This window comes from Dendropsophus ebraccatus, chromosome 3, assembly GCF_027789765.1.
Source record: "Dendropsophus ebraccatus isolate aDenEbr1 chromosome 3, aDenEbr1.pat, whole genome shotgun sequence".
Classification (NCBI taxonomy): domain Eukaryota; kingdom Metazoa; phylum Chordata; class Amphibia; order Anura; family Hylidae; genus Dendropsophus; species Dendropsophus ebraccatus.
Window position 1 is genome coordinate 15,924,196 of NC_091456.1, and position 16,907 is coordinate 15,941,102.

At 41.2% G+C, this 16,907-nt stretch overlaps 1 protein-coding gene across 20 annotated transcripts in view; it reads right to left on the bottom strand.

Moving 5' to 3' along the window:
- The window catches only part of RIMBP2 (RIMS binding protein 2), a 312,677-nt gene that overhangs the window by 15,693 nt on the left and 280,077 nt on the right, over positions 1 to 16,907 (bottom strand). For 13 of the 20 annotated variants that reach the window (XM_069960976.1, XM_069960983.1, XM_069960975.1 and 10 more), the window contains 4 exons: positions 11,503 to 11,655; positions 10,606 to 10,778; positions 8,180 to 8,348; positions 7,338 to 7,403 (listed from right to left, as the gene is read on the bottom strand). In XM_069960976.1, the coding sequence (XP_069817077.1) occupies positions 7,338 to 7,403; positions 8,180 to 8,348; positions 10,606 to 10,778; positions 11,503 to 11,655 (561 nt within the window). The remainder of the gene's footprint in view (positions 1 to 7,337; positions 7,404 to 8,179; positions 8,349 to 10,605; positions 10,779 to 11,502; positions 11,656 to 16,907) is intronic. The other 7 variants (XM_069960980.1, XM_069960981.1, XM_069960993.1 and 4 more) reach the window with 3 other exon arrangements.

Here is a 16,907-nt window from a genome sequence, read left to right on the forward strand (position 1 = left end):
CAGTGATTTCTTACAGGACAATTTGCTTTGGTTTAAGAGCGGATTTGGATTACAAGAACGGTCCCGGAACGGATTATGCTCGTAATCCAATGCACCACTGTATTAAATTTTTTATTTTTTTTACACTACTTGGTTGGTGCCAGTGCTGGGATCCCAGTGGCACAGTCCACTTTTCAAATCGATGGCTGATTCTCGCTATCTGTGGCAGTTTCTTCATATGCAAAGCGGGCTACTCTGTGCACTGGAGGCGGGTCCGGCGCCAACAGGACACAAATATCCCTCCCCTCGGTGGCACAGACTTGATTATGAAGTAGGTGTGTCACAGGGGGGGGGGGGGATATTGGTGCACTGGGGGCACCAGGCCCACCTCCAGTGCATAGAGCGCTCTGGTTTGCATGTGAAGAAACTGGCACAGATGTCGGCACTGGGTGATGGTTTGAAAAATGGACCTTGCCGGCAGGATCTCTGCGCCTGCACTGACCAGTTAAAATGAATAAGGAAAGTGAATCTACTATATACATATGTACATAAAGTAATATTTATTCTATCATATGGGTGTGTTCACATGTTCTAACTGCAATTATTGCGCATAGCGTACTTATCCAGGCACATTAGCTAGAGATGTATGGTTTTCACCATTTTTCTGCTTTGGCCAGGAGGATTAGCTACCTTTTTCACTGATTCATTATGTGCCACTTTTTAATATTTCCGCTAAAATTGTGCAGCAGTGCTACATTGGACTGGTTGGTTAAGGCAAAAAAAAAAAAATTGCACAATAATTATTATCAAGGCATTCAGTCCTAATGATAATTTTTGCACACCAACTGTAAAATTTTATGTAGCCCATAAAAAATACCACCTGCTCAAAAAAATTGCACAGATGACACCCGCTAAGGCCTCATTTAAACGTTCAGTGATTTTTCTGGGCCGCAAATCCTCCCATTATTTTTTCTCTGTGATCTGTAGAAAATCATCCATAATTGCATCCGTTTCTGTATCTGTTTCCATAATATGTCAATAGTGCTAGTTTGCATAAATTTGATCCGTGTTCTTTGTGGACGTCATGGATGTGACGTTCGTATAAAATATGGATCCCATAGACTTCTATCAGTAATCTGTACCGCAATCACAATCCGCAACAATTCCCTTTGGTTTTTTTTTTTACGGAACGGATTACGGATTAAAATTCCTGGGATCCTTCGGCCCTCCAGCTGTTGCAAAACCACAATTCCCATCATGGGTCAATATAAAAATTAACAGCGCTCAAAAGTGTAGAAATCAGGCAGAAGGGCATCAGGAAAAAGAGAAAATGGAGATTCTCACCTGATGGTGTTGTGCAAATACAAGGCACAACACTTGACTACAGCAGGTATATGAACCGCAACCACAACGGGATAGTAACAGCAACAGAATCCTCCACAACTGGGTCCAACGGCAAAATAGCAAGGCAAGATAAAGTACTAAAAATTTGTTAAAAAACGACAACGCGTTTCAGGATCACACCGATCCCTTTTCTCAAGTGTCTGACCAGACAGATCAGACACTTGAGAAAGAGATCGGTGTGATCCTGAAACGCATTGTGTCTTTTTTAAATATTTTTTTTGTATTTTATTTTGCTTTTTTACCTGGACCTGCGCCCATTGGACCCAGCTGTGGAGCGGAGCATTCTGTTGCTGCAACATGGGTCAAGGCATGATCGGAGTTGTAGTTTTGCAACAGCCGGAGGGCCGAATGTTCCCCATGCCTACTTTACATGTCTCCTCCTTTATAATCTGTTCTTAGCTTTGTATAATTGCAATTAAAACCCCAAATGTGTGAACAAACGCCTATAAAACCTATAAAAAACCATATCCCTGCTGATCCTCATTATAGCAGCCATTGTAGCTGGGTGGAAGCTGCAGCTGAGCGTTCAGTACTAGTGTTTACTCTGGTGATTAGTAGATATTTTTATTAAAACAGGAAGTCTAATTCTTTCAGAATCGAACCAAAGGTGGTAAATTCCAGCAGAATGTGTTCAATAAAGAAAGCTACACAACCAACACAATTCCTTCTGGTAACTGCGTAAGTACCTCGGCAGGGCTACACCGCATGGAGGGATACAAGCTTATACAGCTCATTTTCTTTTCATTAAGGTTCACAGTTGAAGTGTTGGCTATGCTGCAGTAGAATGCATTAAGATGACTGAAGTTGAGACTTCAAAGCCTCACAATACATCCTGAGAAATAAATGACTAAGGCCATGACTATACTGCAATTTTAAACCTTGCTTTATAAGGCTGGGTTCACACTACGTAAAAAACATGGCCGTATTTCATAACAATGGCCATATTTGCGCAAACAACGGCCGTTTTTTGCAAAATAACCTCTGTTGTTTGCACAAATACAGCCTTGTTTTTTAACGTAGTGTGAACATAGCCTTAAGACCTAAGGCTAGGTTCACACTGGCGTTATTCCCTCCGCCACAGTTCTGATTTTAGGCTATGTTCAGACGTTGTATGAGACTGGTCGGGACACGGAACGGCCGGTCTCAGAAAAGATCATCCCGGCCAGTACTGCAGTACCCGGCCAGATGTTCTTTAGCGCCGCTGAGTGCACGGCACACTATGGAGCATGCAGCTGGAGCTCACTCCATAGTGTGCACTGACAGGGTTTTCTGCAGACGCTATTTATTGCAGAAATCACGGCTGTTGAAACAACGGCTGTGATTACCGCGGAACTTACGTTGTGTGAACATAGCCTTAAACATCAAATGGAATCTGACGTATCCAACTCCCCTTTCATTTCTACGTTTTTTTTGTGCTTTGTTTGTCATAGTTGTGCTCAGTTTGCATGTATTCCGTCTGTGTTCCGTTCTTTTTTAGAGTGGGAAAAAAATCCTGCACACACCATTTCCACTTTTTTTTTTTTTACATTATAGTCATTGAGGACGGATGTAAACAGAAGGTATTTCCATTCACATCAGTTGCAAAGTCATCAGTTTTCATCCATTTTTTCACTGAGCATGTGCGGAAGTGAAAAAACAAAGAGGAAAAATAAACTGATATGAAAACTGATGTACAAAAGTTAGTTTTTTTTAAAGCCAAAATGCAAATGACCCATGAAAAAAAAAAAAAAAATAATAAAAAAAAACATTTTGCAATCAGTCTGCTCATCAGTTTATGCTTATCCGTTCAATTAATATGGACGGACCTGTTAGCAAATAAGAAAAAGGTTAGTGTCAGTCCAGCCAAAGTAACATATAGCTGTGTCCACCCTTACCTTTAAAGAATTCCAGTGAAAATTTTTATAAAAATATTGTATTCCCCCTAAAGTTATATAAATCCCCAATAGACACTTATTACGGGAAATGCACTTCCAACTTCCTACTGTATCAAGGCTTCACTTCCTGGATAACATGGTGATGTCACTTCTTGGATAACATGGTGATGTCACTTCCTGGATAACATGGTGATGTCACTTCCTAGATAACATGGTGATGTCACCTCCTGGATAACATGGTGATGTCACTTCCTGGATAACATGGTGATGTCACTTTCTGGATAACATGGTGATGTCTCTTCCTGGATAACATGGTGATGTCACGCCCCGACTCCCAGAGCTGTGCGGGCTGTGGCTGCTGGAGAGGATGATGGCAGAGGGATGCTCAGTGTCCCTCCAGTGCCCTGTGTCCCTCAGTGTCCCTCTGCCATCATCCTCTCCAGCAGCCACAGCCCGCACAGCTCTGGGAGTCGGGGCGTGACATCACCATGTTATCCAGGAAGAGACATCACCATGTTATCCAGGAAGTGACATCACCATGTTATCCAGGAAGTGACATCACCATGTTATCCAGGAGGTGACATCACCATGTTATCTAGGAAGTGACATCACCATGTTATCCAGGAAGTGACATCACTATGTTATCCAGGAAGTGACATCACTATGTTATCCAGGAAGTAAAGCCTTGATGCAGTAGTAAGTGCAGGGAAAAAAGCACTTTATAAGCATTTCCCGTAATAAGTGTATATTGGTGATTTGTATAACTTTTGGGAGACAATACAATACTTTTTTAATAAAAAATTTTGCCGGACTTCTCCTTTAATCTAGTTTAGATAGGGATTCCAATATTTCAGTTAACGTGTTCTACATATTGTCATGACATACTATCAGGGCACTCAAATTGCTTAATTTACACAACAACCACACATAGACAAATACAACTTCACAGTATATACTAGAGATATGTTAAAGTGTGCCTTTAATTCAACTTGTCAAAAGTTGTAATTGGTGGGGACTCTCACTGTGGCCGCATTCACACGTTCTGTGTTCTGCACGGAACACGGACGTGGAATACATGTAACAGACTGGGAGACTCAAACAGCAATTGAGCAGTTTACATGGTATGAAACTTTAGCATCATTATTGTAAGTCGGAACCCTAAATCATCATGACTGGTTCCTTCAAACTCCTTCGGCACAAAATGACCTTTGTAAACTTTGCCAACTTACTGTATGGGGACTTATTGCAAACATCACAGTTGGGACTGCGGTAATACTAAATGTGAACAGGATAAATAGAGAAGGCTGCCCGTATAATGCCTTAAAGAGATGTTGTGGCAAAAAAAAATCTTCAAAATCAACTGGTTTCAGAAATTTATACAAATTTGTAACTTACTTCTATTTAAGAATCAAGTTTTCCAGTACTTATCAGCTGCTGTATGTCCTGCACAAAGTGGTGTATTCTCTCTAGTCTGACACTGTGCTCTTTGTTGCCACCTCTGTCCATGTCAGAAACTGTTTAGAGCAGTAGCAAATCCCCACAAAAAAAACTCTACTGATCTGGACAGTTCCTGACATAGACAAAGGTGGCAGCAGAGAGCCCTGTGTCAGACTGGAAAGAATACATCACTTCCTGAAGAACACACAACAGCTGATAAGTACTGGGAGACTGAAAATTTTTAAATAGAAATAAATTACAAATCTATATAACTTTCTGAAACCAGTTTATTTAAAAGAAAAACAAATTTGCTGGAGTGCCCCTTTTAATAGTGCTATTTTACTATTGTATACTGTTTTTATGTAATGTGGTTGCATTTCTGTGTTTGCATTTGTTTAATGGCATGGCTATGGCACTTTGATAATTGCATGGTTTTCCCAAGTTTTGGCCTAGGTTCTTGTTGAGGTATAAGTGCATTCTAAACAGATATAATTTATTCTGGGCTCTTCTAGCTAAGCGGTGGGAACGCTACTAAAGTTGCTTGACCACTGATGCTGGTTAAAGGGAATCCGTCAGCTTCCGGGGCCTACCTAAGGTGCTGACAGTGTGCTGTAGCTGGCAGTACCCTAGTGACCATGGTGACTTTTGGCAATTTTCCGTGCAGTGGATTATGCACAATCTCACATCTCCTACTGAAGAGATTTCTCCTTAGAGCACCTGTATAGACATCTGCAGAGGCTGCACCGCTCTGTATTAAAGAAGCCATGTGGGCTACAGCGCACTACTTTCTGCAGAGACCATCACAAGCCACGCACCAATGTGCGTGGGGTATTCCCCCCAATAGCTAAAAAAAAATAAATTGCTCCCAAACCTAGCTGAGTATTTTGAGCCGTATCCAGTCTTTCTAGCTGCTGCCGTTCCATAGATACAATTTTTTTAAAAAAAGCCAATCTATATCCAGCATGGCGCTGGCTCGAAAACTACATCTCCCATCATGCAATGCTTGTGCCTGATTGGTCCATTATGTAGTAGAGCTGATATCCACACGCTATAGCAGAGTTGAGGTAGTGACATAGCAGAGTTGAGGCAGCAACATAGCAGAGTTGAGGCAGCGGCATAGCAGAGTTGAGTTGTGGTTGACACTACCTCAACTCTGCTATGTCACTGCCTCAATGCTACTATGTCATTACCTCAACTCTGCTATGTCACTACCTCAACTGAACTCTGCCACTACCTTAAGTGTTGGCGAGGGTGAGAACGGGGGGAGTGCCGCACGTGAGTGGGGGGCACACTGTGTGGGTGAGCGCACTGTGGGGAGTGCCGCGGGTGAGCCACGGGGGGCTTGCGGCTGCCGCGAGTGAGCTGCGGGGGGGGGCACAGTTTTGGGGGCTGCAGGTGAGCTCAGGGACAGCTGTCTCCTTCACTTCAGTGGGCAGGGTTAGAATCGCTAACCCAGCCCATTGAAGACACGGAGGACATGTAATCCCGTCACAGAGGGTGGGGGCCAGAAGCAGGGAGCGGTGTCGGAGTAGACTGAGATTTGATTATTCTATGCGTCTACTGGGGGTGAATGCACCTAGATAACAGCATAATAAATTGATATTTGAAAGATGGAAAGTTATGGCTGGGCAACGTATTAATGCAAAAAAATTTCAGGGGGAATACCCCTTTAATGTCAGATTTTCACTGTTTAGATGTAAACGTGGATGTTTTCATTTATTAACATAAAGCCAATATACTGAAACAGTGTAGATTCAAAACATCAAAAGTTATTGGTCATAAGGGGTCTCACTGCTGACACCTGCTCTGATCAGAATATACAGTAGCCATGGAGAGATTGGGGCAGCGCAGTCCTCTCCCCAGCCGACCGCTTATTTCTTCAATATTTTTTCATAGAGTTACATTGAAAAAATATTTACGGAATGAGAATTGAGTGCGCTGCCGCGATCTGTCAATGACTTTTTCTCCTGATCACAGTGTTGCTGAAACCCACTGTGATCAATAACTTTTGTCATGTCTGATGATATTTTTAGTGGTGATGGAAAAACGGCACTCTGTGGGTCAGTGGCGCATGAGGAAAGATGATCCAGCAATCTGTGTAGAAAATGACCTGGCACTCACCTTATACATTTGCTCATTTATTCAGTATGATATGCATCAGTATACAGCAAAGACCAGTTTCAGCCTAGCTGATGAAGGCCATATTGGCCAAAACACGTCCTTGCTGTATACTGATGCATATCGCACTATATAAATGAGCAAATCTATTTGGTGAGTGCCGGGTTTTTCTCTACACAAAAGTTATTTTTATAACAGGTGTAAAGAAAATTTACAAAAAAAAAAAAAAAAACCACAGAAAATCCTTTCAAGCAACAATGCAGGAAAATATAATGTATAATAGAAATGATAATGAATAATATTAGATTAGGTAGTCCAGTGGTCTTGGTGCAGCAGGTACAGACACTAGTGAGGCCATATGTTCTGAAGCATGTGTTGTACAGCAAAATGACTTCAAAATGATGCAAGCTCAAAGGACAAAACATGCTGGTTAGTTAAACTTACAAGAAACATAGTTATGTTTAGACACGTCAAATAATTTCAGCTAGTTTAGTAACTGAATAAAGTTAGGGTTTCTTCACAGACCTCGTTTAGACTTTCTGGATCTGCGGTGTACAGAGCGAGAGCTCTCTTTGAAACGTTCACAGTTGACTTCAGGAAAGGAATGCATACAAATAAAAGAAGAGGAGAACATATGAGGCTGTTCAAAGTTCTACGTTCATTCTAGAATCTGCTCAGCTGGGAAAGTAAATGGAGCTGACAAGTTAAAGTTCGTATTAATAGCAAATCAATTTCAAAGTGTCAAGATCATATTTTTTTTTATTAAAAACATTGAGATGGAACTGGAGGCCACGGACAGAAATGAGTTTTTAGATTTTTTTGGGGGGTGTATGACTACTATCTTAATAACAACGATGGAGTTTTATAAAACATTACTATAAATGCATTATTTTTTATAATATATATATTTTTTTACTTAAAACCTCAAACTTTTGCCAGCTTCTTGATAAGAGTTTAAAAGGAGTCGTGTAAAAAAAAAAAAAAAAAAAGTTAATTTTAATGCGATTGCAATAATTAAGCCGTACAGTGGTGCAAATTAAAGCAGATGATGTCTCCGGGGTTGGAAATGTTTGGAAATCTATAGATTCGTATTGGAACATTCAAGAAAAGTGCTGTCCGTTGAGCTTTCTTGGGCTTGTTCTTTCCTTTGTGGGGGTTGAAGAAGCCATGTACCTGGTAAATGGTAAATGTAGTGGGCAGCACTGTTCTAGAAGTCCAGACAGGTGGTTAGTTCCAAACAAAAGGGATACGCAAGACATGCAAACACCAGAAGCCAGTGAGGAATTAGTATCCCAGTAATAAAGCTTGAAGCGGATACAGCTAGGCGGACAAGCCATCGGGTGGTAAGAAGGGTTTTAGTTACCTACCGATTTTTTCCACTGGTGTATTCAAGGGTAGAAATCCTTGTTTGAGAAGCTGGTCCATCATTTCTTCATCATCAGCTTGGATTTCAGACACCATATTGCACGGGATGAACCCTCCTCTTCCACAGCTTTCACCTCGGTAAAAACCATCTGGATCTTTATCACCATACACCTGTGATAAATAAGTAATAAGTAGTAAAAAGCTATGACTACTTTTATGCAATCCATTCAGATAGCAGCACTGTATATGATAAATGGGAGGCACACTATAGTTAACCTGTAAACCCCCCCCCCCTTTTTCCATAGTTAAGAAAAAGAGAGAAATGATATGCACATAGTAATATGCAAAAACATTTAAAAATAAAAACACCACACCAAATATACAAATAATGATTTCCAGCCACAGATTGTAGAATCTATGACCACAGCCATATTTTTGCATTTTTTTTTAAATATCTGCAGTTGGATGATGGAGGGGGGTGGAGTGTGTGTGTGTGTGTGTGGGGGGGGGGGGTTGTCGAGATGCGTTTCAGATGCTAACACATGGACACACTAGATTTCTGTAGAGCCTAATCAGAGCTGGCCATGCAAAGATGACAATAAGTTGCTATTTTTGTGCACAAGAAATTTTGGGTCTTTTTGCTGTCACCCCAGGAGCGCAGTATTACCCCCCAAATCTAGTATCTAAAACTAAAGAAGCAAAATGAGGGCGGTATGTTTCACATTAAAAGCCAAAATAGTACCGTATCATACATGTATTTGTTATTGGTATTCCCCTAGAGAATTAGCGGTTTAATTTTTGGTTTAAATGTTATTTAATGAATATAATTTACTTTGGCAATAAAAAGCTTCCTGGTCAAAAAAAAGTTAAACCGAAAGTATGAATTTGCTCAGTGATTTTTTTATTTTTAACATTACCCAGCCGGCGCCGGCACAGAGATCCCGGTGGCGCGATCCATTTTTCAAAACGCCAACTGGTTTCCAGTGCCCCCAGTGTGATGACATCCCCTCCACTTGTGTACACGCCTTCATTGGGATCAAATCTGTCCAGGTCACAGAGGGGAGGGGTTCGTTACACTGGGGGCGCCGGGCTCGCCTACAGTGCATAGAGTGGGGCGATCACAGGAAAGCAGGTAGCATTTTGAAAAATTAACTGCGCCACAGACTAGGTCGTTTTTTTTGTTTGTTTGTTTTTTTAAAGTCACAAAGCGAATTGGTACATACTCTTTAAGGCTGGGTTCACACTATGTATATTTGAGGCTGTATTTGTGAGGCTGTATAGCAACCAAAACCAGGAGTGGATTGAAAACACAGAAAGGCTATGTTCACATAATGTTGTAATTGAGTGGATGGCCGTCATTTAATGGCAAATTTTTGCTGTTATTTTAAAACAACGGCTGTTATATTGAAATAATGGCAGTTATTTACCGTTATATGACGGCCATCCACTCAATTACAACATTGTGTGGACAGATCCTTTCTGGGTTTTCAATCCACTCCTGGTTTTGGTTGCTATGAGGACCTGACTTGAGGACCAAATACTGCCTGAAGTATACATAGTGTGAACCCAGCCTAAATTGGTATTTTAGTATAAGAAAAATGTATTTAAATAAAACTGTCACCTCGAGACATATAACTTAATAAGTAAGTAAACTTAATAAATAATAAGTATAGTGTAATCACTAATAGTACTGGCTTCAGTGCACTTTTACATGCATCACTACTGACATGAAGTGGAAAAAGAAACAATTACAGCTCACTGACCAACCAATCCCCCTTTTGAAATCACATTATCTTCTGATGTCACAGGAGGCGTGGCTGGATCTGGTCTCTGAGGTCTAGTCCCACCCCTAGTGATGTCAGCATTACAATCTCCCTGTCATATACATATATATATATATATCTATAGGGACATTGGTAAGATATGTTTACAATATGTTGCCTTGTATTGAGCATTGCAAGGCAGAAGATAAGAAAGGGAATGAAAGCAGAAGGTTCTGCAACTTCACTGATATACAAGTTTATTGACTGCTGTCAATAGTTTTCAGTTAAATAAAATATTCTGCAACGGCACTGGAAGGGGGGCTGGTAGGAGTGCTGCGGGAGGGGAGTAGGCAGGTGGGAGGACTGTGACAGAGAGCTGAGGGGAAGTAATGTATTCTGGGAATTTCAGTACTGAGAAGCTGCTCAACCAAGAGGCACAACCACAAAATATAGAACTAAGACCCCCCCAACCCCCCACCCAAAAAAAATAAATAAAAAAAAAATAAAATAAAAAAAAAATATATATATATATATATATATATGTATTTATTTATTTTTTTGTAGTTTCGGAACTGGGCAGACAAGTAAGCAATGCTAAAGTTTATGAAGAATGTTTATTTTTTTTAACGCCTTTTTGTACCTCTTTAGCTGTGGAGAAAATCTACCTTAATAATTTGTCCTTCCTTGAAGGGAAGCTCTTCTTCTGCAGCATCTGGATTCGGTGACATGGTTCTTGGGTCATAATCAAAGAGTGCTACAAATATTCGTACCGGATAATCCTCCATTCCACCATCGGTTTCCGATTCCTCGTACATCTTTTCTCGACTTCCATAACTATCTAAAGAAATTTCCGAGACATATACAACACTATTTGAACTCTCCATCTGGTATCGGACTATCAAGAAGATTGAAGGTTTAGTAATGGTACCATGTGCGGTCTCTATGTACCCCTCAGCAGAGCTGACTGTATAGCTTTATGTTTTGCAAACATGTTTTTGGCCCCAAAAGACAAGCGCAATCCAAGGAACACACAACCATTTTTGCAGTTGGCGGCATTTCAGGCACCGTCACGTATGAGCTTTAGGTAGAAGCCGATGATCATGCAATGTGGTAAGTCACACAACAACACATACAGTATGGCTGGATGGTAATGATGAACATGAACTGGTTGCTATCCTACCTTTCTTTCCACTAAGCTTGAAGAACCTAAATGTGCTGGGATGGACAGTGCACTGTAAGGCCTACACACATGCTGCATTACATGCAAAACAGGTGGCTATGAATCCAGCACAGGAAAAGCCAAGAAAGAACTGATCCAGGCTTTAAGCCTAAAGGGGTGCACTGAAGAAAAAAAAAATCTGATCTGATCTGATCTCTAAAATAGTTACTGACAATCGGAATATTACTGGATTTGCTGAGCACCATCAGAACTGGTAAGTCCATGATATAACCTGACCACCCGTATTTGCCCAGACATAAAAGCTTGAAGAATTTGAAACCATTCTTTGGTTAAAAAAGGAGGAACATTTTTATTTAATTGTTTTTTTAATTTTTTTGCATACCGTATCTATCCTCAGAGGCCCTGGTACGCTGTAGAGACCACTTCCTGTGTCCTCCAATGCTGCGATAATAAGCTTCTTCTTTTACAGGTGAAATATTTCCCTCACTACCTGACCGAGAACGACCACCTTCACTGTTACTGTCCATTGTAATTTCTATGGAGAAAAAGGGAAGGAGCTATTAAACATACCCTATAAGTCTGGAAGAGAGGACCGTGGAGTTTGGAACCCGTTACCTCTTCCCGGTAAATATTTTATCGCCTGCCAACCAAATCTTTCCTTTAACTTATGTTGGATAAGGAAGGAGCTTTATATTTCATTCTTGAAGCACCCATGAACCTGAATATGTGAATATCCGTGCAAAGGAATAGATTCCCTACTAAGATTTTCGGTGAAAACGATAAATGTAGCCCAAGTTTTTAGCTTGGTGTTGTTTCGGGAGAACATTTTAGTGTTACTATATTCTTTTATACTGTTTTTTTTTTTTTTTTTTATAAATGTTTTATAGATAAATAGTAGTAATTGTATAGTGACATTCTCTAAATGACAGATAGGCGTCACTTCCGGCTTTGTTTCTTTAGATTTCGCTAGAATAACATACAGACATGGAACTTGGCGACAACACACTTGGGCTTTGACAAACTTCTGGAATGACTCAAGTGGATGGAATGGCTATGTACCAAGTGATCAGTAGGATAAGCGACGGTTAAAATCCTGCTGAAAAATCTGTACAGTACAAGAGATTATAGAAAATATTCCATATTTAAGTTGATCATGGTTGCTATACAGTCCAAACACGATGGAAGCAGCCACTGAATAGACTAAGGTAGAAACATAGGAATAGTCTTCTAAATAACATTTCATCTCCTCTCTAATTACAAGGCACCAAGTATAAACTTAAAGGGGCATTACATTCTGAACCATTCCCCCTCCTGGAAACTAACAATTCCTTCCATACTTATTACCTTTTCAGTCTCCTTCCCCTAGTTTTGAGCTGCTGCCTTCTGCTGAAGACACAGAAAACTGTGTGAGCTGTTCTCTCCGTCTATGCCCCCCCCTCCCCCTCCTGTTTCTGCATTCTGTAATGCCGGGAGGGAAAATCACAGTGAAATCATCAAAAACTTAGACTAACTCTCCCAGTATTACAGAGTGCAGAATCAGCCAGCCAGTGACGCTGTTTACATGAGCTGCCTCAGAAGGGAGGGGGAGGAGGGGGAGACTGAGAGAACAGCTCACACACAGTTTTCTATGTCTTTAGCAGAGAGCAGCAGCTCAAAACTGGGAGAATGAGACTGAATAGATAATAACAAGTATGGAATGAAAAGTTAGTCTTCAGGAGGAGGGATGATTCCGCATGTATTTTACCTAAGGGGAATAACCCGTTAATATTTAGCTCATAGACTGGCTACTTTATATGTGTGAGAGCTATTTGTGGTCTATACTATACTGTTCCATGGGCTAGATAGCAAATTCACCCAGACGTGTTGTTCAAGCCATCACAGGGAGGTACAGCTATTTCGGTACCAGATCCAGATTAAAAAAAAATGGATGCCAAAAAAGGTACCTATGCGGGCAGCGATTTCGAGTCGTTTGGATTTGACACTTTTACAAATCCAAACAATAACATGTCATTTTCAGTAAATTTTATTGCATCCCTGAAGAATTATAATCTACTAGAAATGACTGTCTGATAGCACTGAGGTTCTGGGCATTCTAATTCCCTGATCTAAATTCAGCACTAAACACGTGAAGATGTTAATGTTCTATGGACTTGAAATGAAAATGGAGTCATGTGATAGAACGTGTGGATGAAAGACAATAAGTACAACAATAAGACAGACAACATTGTTGTGGTGTAACTGCAGTGTATAAGATCAGACTCTGGGTTTGTCTGTAATAGGTTACGTTCATGTCACATAGAGGGGGATTAGTCTGTAATAGTGGGATTATTTCAGAACACAATGAGAGTGTAAATGTGGTTAGTAAGTTCATACTAAGAATGGTTTACACTAAATCACCTCTGTAAAATAGGGACACACAGACAATTGATGGGACTTATTTGGCACAAATCTACCTATAAAAAGTAATAAAAAAAGGCAGCAGAGAAGAGAAATACAACTGTGTTAGTCACACGGAATGAAGTCAAATATAATGATAATAGAAAAGATAAAAGCATAGATACATCAGGAGCAGTCCTTTCCCTGGATGTAAAACGGCATTAGTGTTAAAAGATATTAAAGTGACTCTGTACCCACAATCTGCCCACCCCAAACCGCTTGTACCGTCAGATAGCTGCGTTTAATCCAAAATCTGTCCTGGGGTCCGTTGGGCAGGTGATGCAGTTATTGTCCTAAAAAACAACTTTTAAACTTGCAGCCCTGTGCCAAACTGGCGTGACCTAGAGTGTCTGTGTCCTAGGTCTTCGCCCCTCCTCATCATTAGGAACATCCCCCGGCAGGATTACTCCTATTCATCACTTGTCTGAACACTGCACATGTACCTTAACGATCCAATATTTGCAGTTTACAGACAAGTGATGATTTAGAGAAATCTTTCTAGGTTAGGTGCATTTCTAATGAGGAGGAGGGACGGAGAGGCGGTGCAAGCCTAGGGCACAGACACTCTAGGCCACACCAATTTGAAACGGTGCTGCAAATGTAAAAGTTTTTTTTAGGCCAATAATTGCATAACCTGCTGAATGGACCCCAGGATAGATCTTAGATTAAAAGCAGCTATGTGATGGTACAAGCAGTTTGGAGGGGGCAGATTGTGGGTACAAAGTTGCTTTAAAGCGGGGAAGGAGAACCTGTGTCCCTCCATCTTTGGCTGTCCTGTCCGGTGGGAACTGTGGTTTTGCAACAGTTGGAGGGCTGAAGGTTCCCCATCCTGACCCTACAGTATATACAAAATCTTTATACTAGCATCATACTGACACTGCACTAAATTTAAGAAAATAACAAAAACAAATACACAAGAAATTAAATGGAAAAAAGAAAATAGAGCAGAAAGTGCATTTACTTTTTGATATGCTCCTTTCCTTAAAGGGGAACTATCAGAAGGTTAGAAGCATCTAATCTGCTGATATGTCCCTATAGCACACAGAGCGCTGAGGATAAAGGTAAGTTTCTTGGGAACTTTGTAGTTTATTAGATTTTTAAATGAGATGGTTTAGTGCACTGGAGGCAGGGCTACCTCCCTCAGTGCACTGGAGGCGGGGGCTATCTCCCTCAGTGCACTGGAGGCGGGGGCTATCTCCCTCAGTGCACTGGAGGCGGGGGCTATCTCCCTCAGTGCACTGGAGGCGGGGGCTACCTCCCTCAGTGCACTGGAGGCGGGGGCTATCTCCCTCAGTGCACTGGAGGCGGGGGCTATCTCCCTCAGTGCACTGGAGGCGGGGGCTACCTCCCTCAGTGCACTGGAGGCGGGGGCTATCTCCCTCAGTGCACTGGAGGCGGGGGCTACCTCCCTCAGTGCACTGGAGGCGGGGGCTACCTCCCTCAGTGCACTGGAGGCGGGGCTACCTCCCTCAGTGCACTGGAGGCGGGGCTACCTCCCTCAGTGCACTGGAGGCGGGGCTACCTCCCTCAGTGCACCGGTCCTGCTCAGCCAGCAAGTCCCTTGTAATGAATATTCATCTGTGCTGGAGTGACATCACTGTAGAATGCCGCCCCACATCTCATTAGAACGGACGGACCTGGGGCAGATCAGTGCTTGAGAGTGGTAGTCCTGTGCACCAAACCAGCTCATTTACCTATCCAATAAACTACAGAGTTCCAAAAAACAGCGCTGAGGATGAAGGTAGGAAACTTACCGCCATGTGCACTATAGAGAGACATCAGCAGGTTTGATGCTTTCATTTCAGTTAATGTAGGTATCACGTTTATTGTTTTGTACTATGGCTTTTAAGGTTTAGTGTCTCTTCAAATATTAAATCGCCATGATTTGTGTCACTTACATAAAATTGTGTGTATAATTTCATCATTTTTCAATCTTTATTGAACATTAAAGGGGTTTTCCAAGTGAATATAAAATTGGGCCTACTGCATCGCCATATGGTAAGACAATAAACGAGCTGGCACTCCCTTTAGCTATGCCAACAGTCTTGTACACGTGTTAATAATATAATAACAAATACAACATAAAGATTTACCTGCCCTATTACCTGCCCTTGCCGCAAAAAAAGGACACACCCTAGAGCGGACTGAAATTCCACCAATAGAATGCTATGGAATTCGTATTTTTGCAAATGCGATCCGCAAAAAATACGGATCCGCAATCTGCAAATAGTCACTAGTTTATAATTTTTAATTTTTGTGGATCAGCAAAAAATACGGATGCAATACGGACAGAATTTTGCGGATTGGGGATGAACAATAGCGGACTCAAATTTGCAGAGTGAAAAAAAACAAACCTGACATGTGACCCTTAGTATTCAGGCAGCTGTAAATGGTTTAGAAGGCCAATGGATTTGAATACTCCCCAGCCTTGTGATTTTAAAGGGTGGGTTCTGAGAATCATGAGAATCTGAAAGGGGTACTCCAGCAAAAATACATTTTTTCTTTCAAATCAACTGGTGTCAGAAAGTTATATATATTTTTGTTATTTACTTCTATTTAAAAAAAAAACTCCATTGGATAATTGAAAAAATTACTTAAAGGGGTATTCTGATCTTTAAATCAGGGTTCCTTGCCTACCTCCAGTCTTCCTCCCATTGGCTTTCATGGAAGCTGCATAAACAGTGTAGCGCTGCAAGTTTTACTGTTTAAGTATCTCTCGGAGTAGACAGGACACCTTGCGGTGCTACATTGTTTGTGCAACTCCCGATAAGTCAATGGGTGTTTAAGTGGTACTCTGGAGAAAATAAACTGTTTTCAAATCAACTGGTATTGAAAAGTTCAGTACTTATCAGCTGCTGCATGTCCTGCAGGAAGTGGTGTATTCTTTCCAGTCTGACACAGTGCTCTCTGCTGCCACCTCTGTCCATGTCAGGAAATGTCCAGAGCAGCAGCAAATTGCCATAGAAAACCTCTCCTTCTCTGGACAGTTCCTGACATGGACAGAGGTGGCAGCCGAGAGCAGTGTGTCAGACTGGAAAGAATACACCACTTCCTGCAGGGCATACAGCAGCTGATAAGTACTGGAAGTAAATTACAAATCTACTGTATATAACTTTATCTGAAAGAAAACTTTTCTTGGTGAACTACCCCTTTAACAAAGTGCTTTATAAAATAAATGCTGAGCTCTGATTGGTTACTGTACTGTAGGTATTATCTGATACTTGGCTTTACGACCACCTCTAGAAGCCGTAAGCAAGCCAGAGCGGGCTGGGGAACTCCAATTCCCAGATGGGAATACCTCTTTTATATGTACGTTCACCAAATACAGTTACAATTATAATTCTTGGTGTA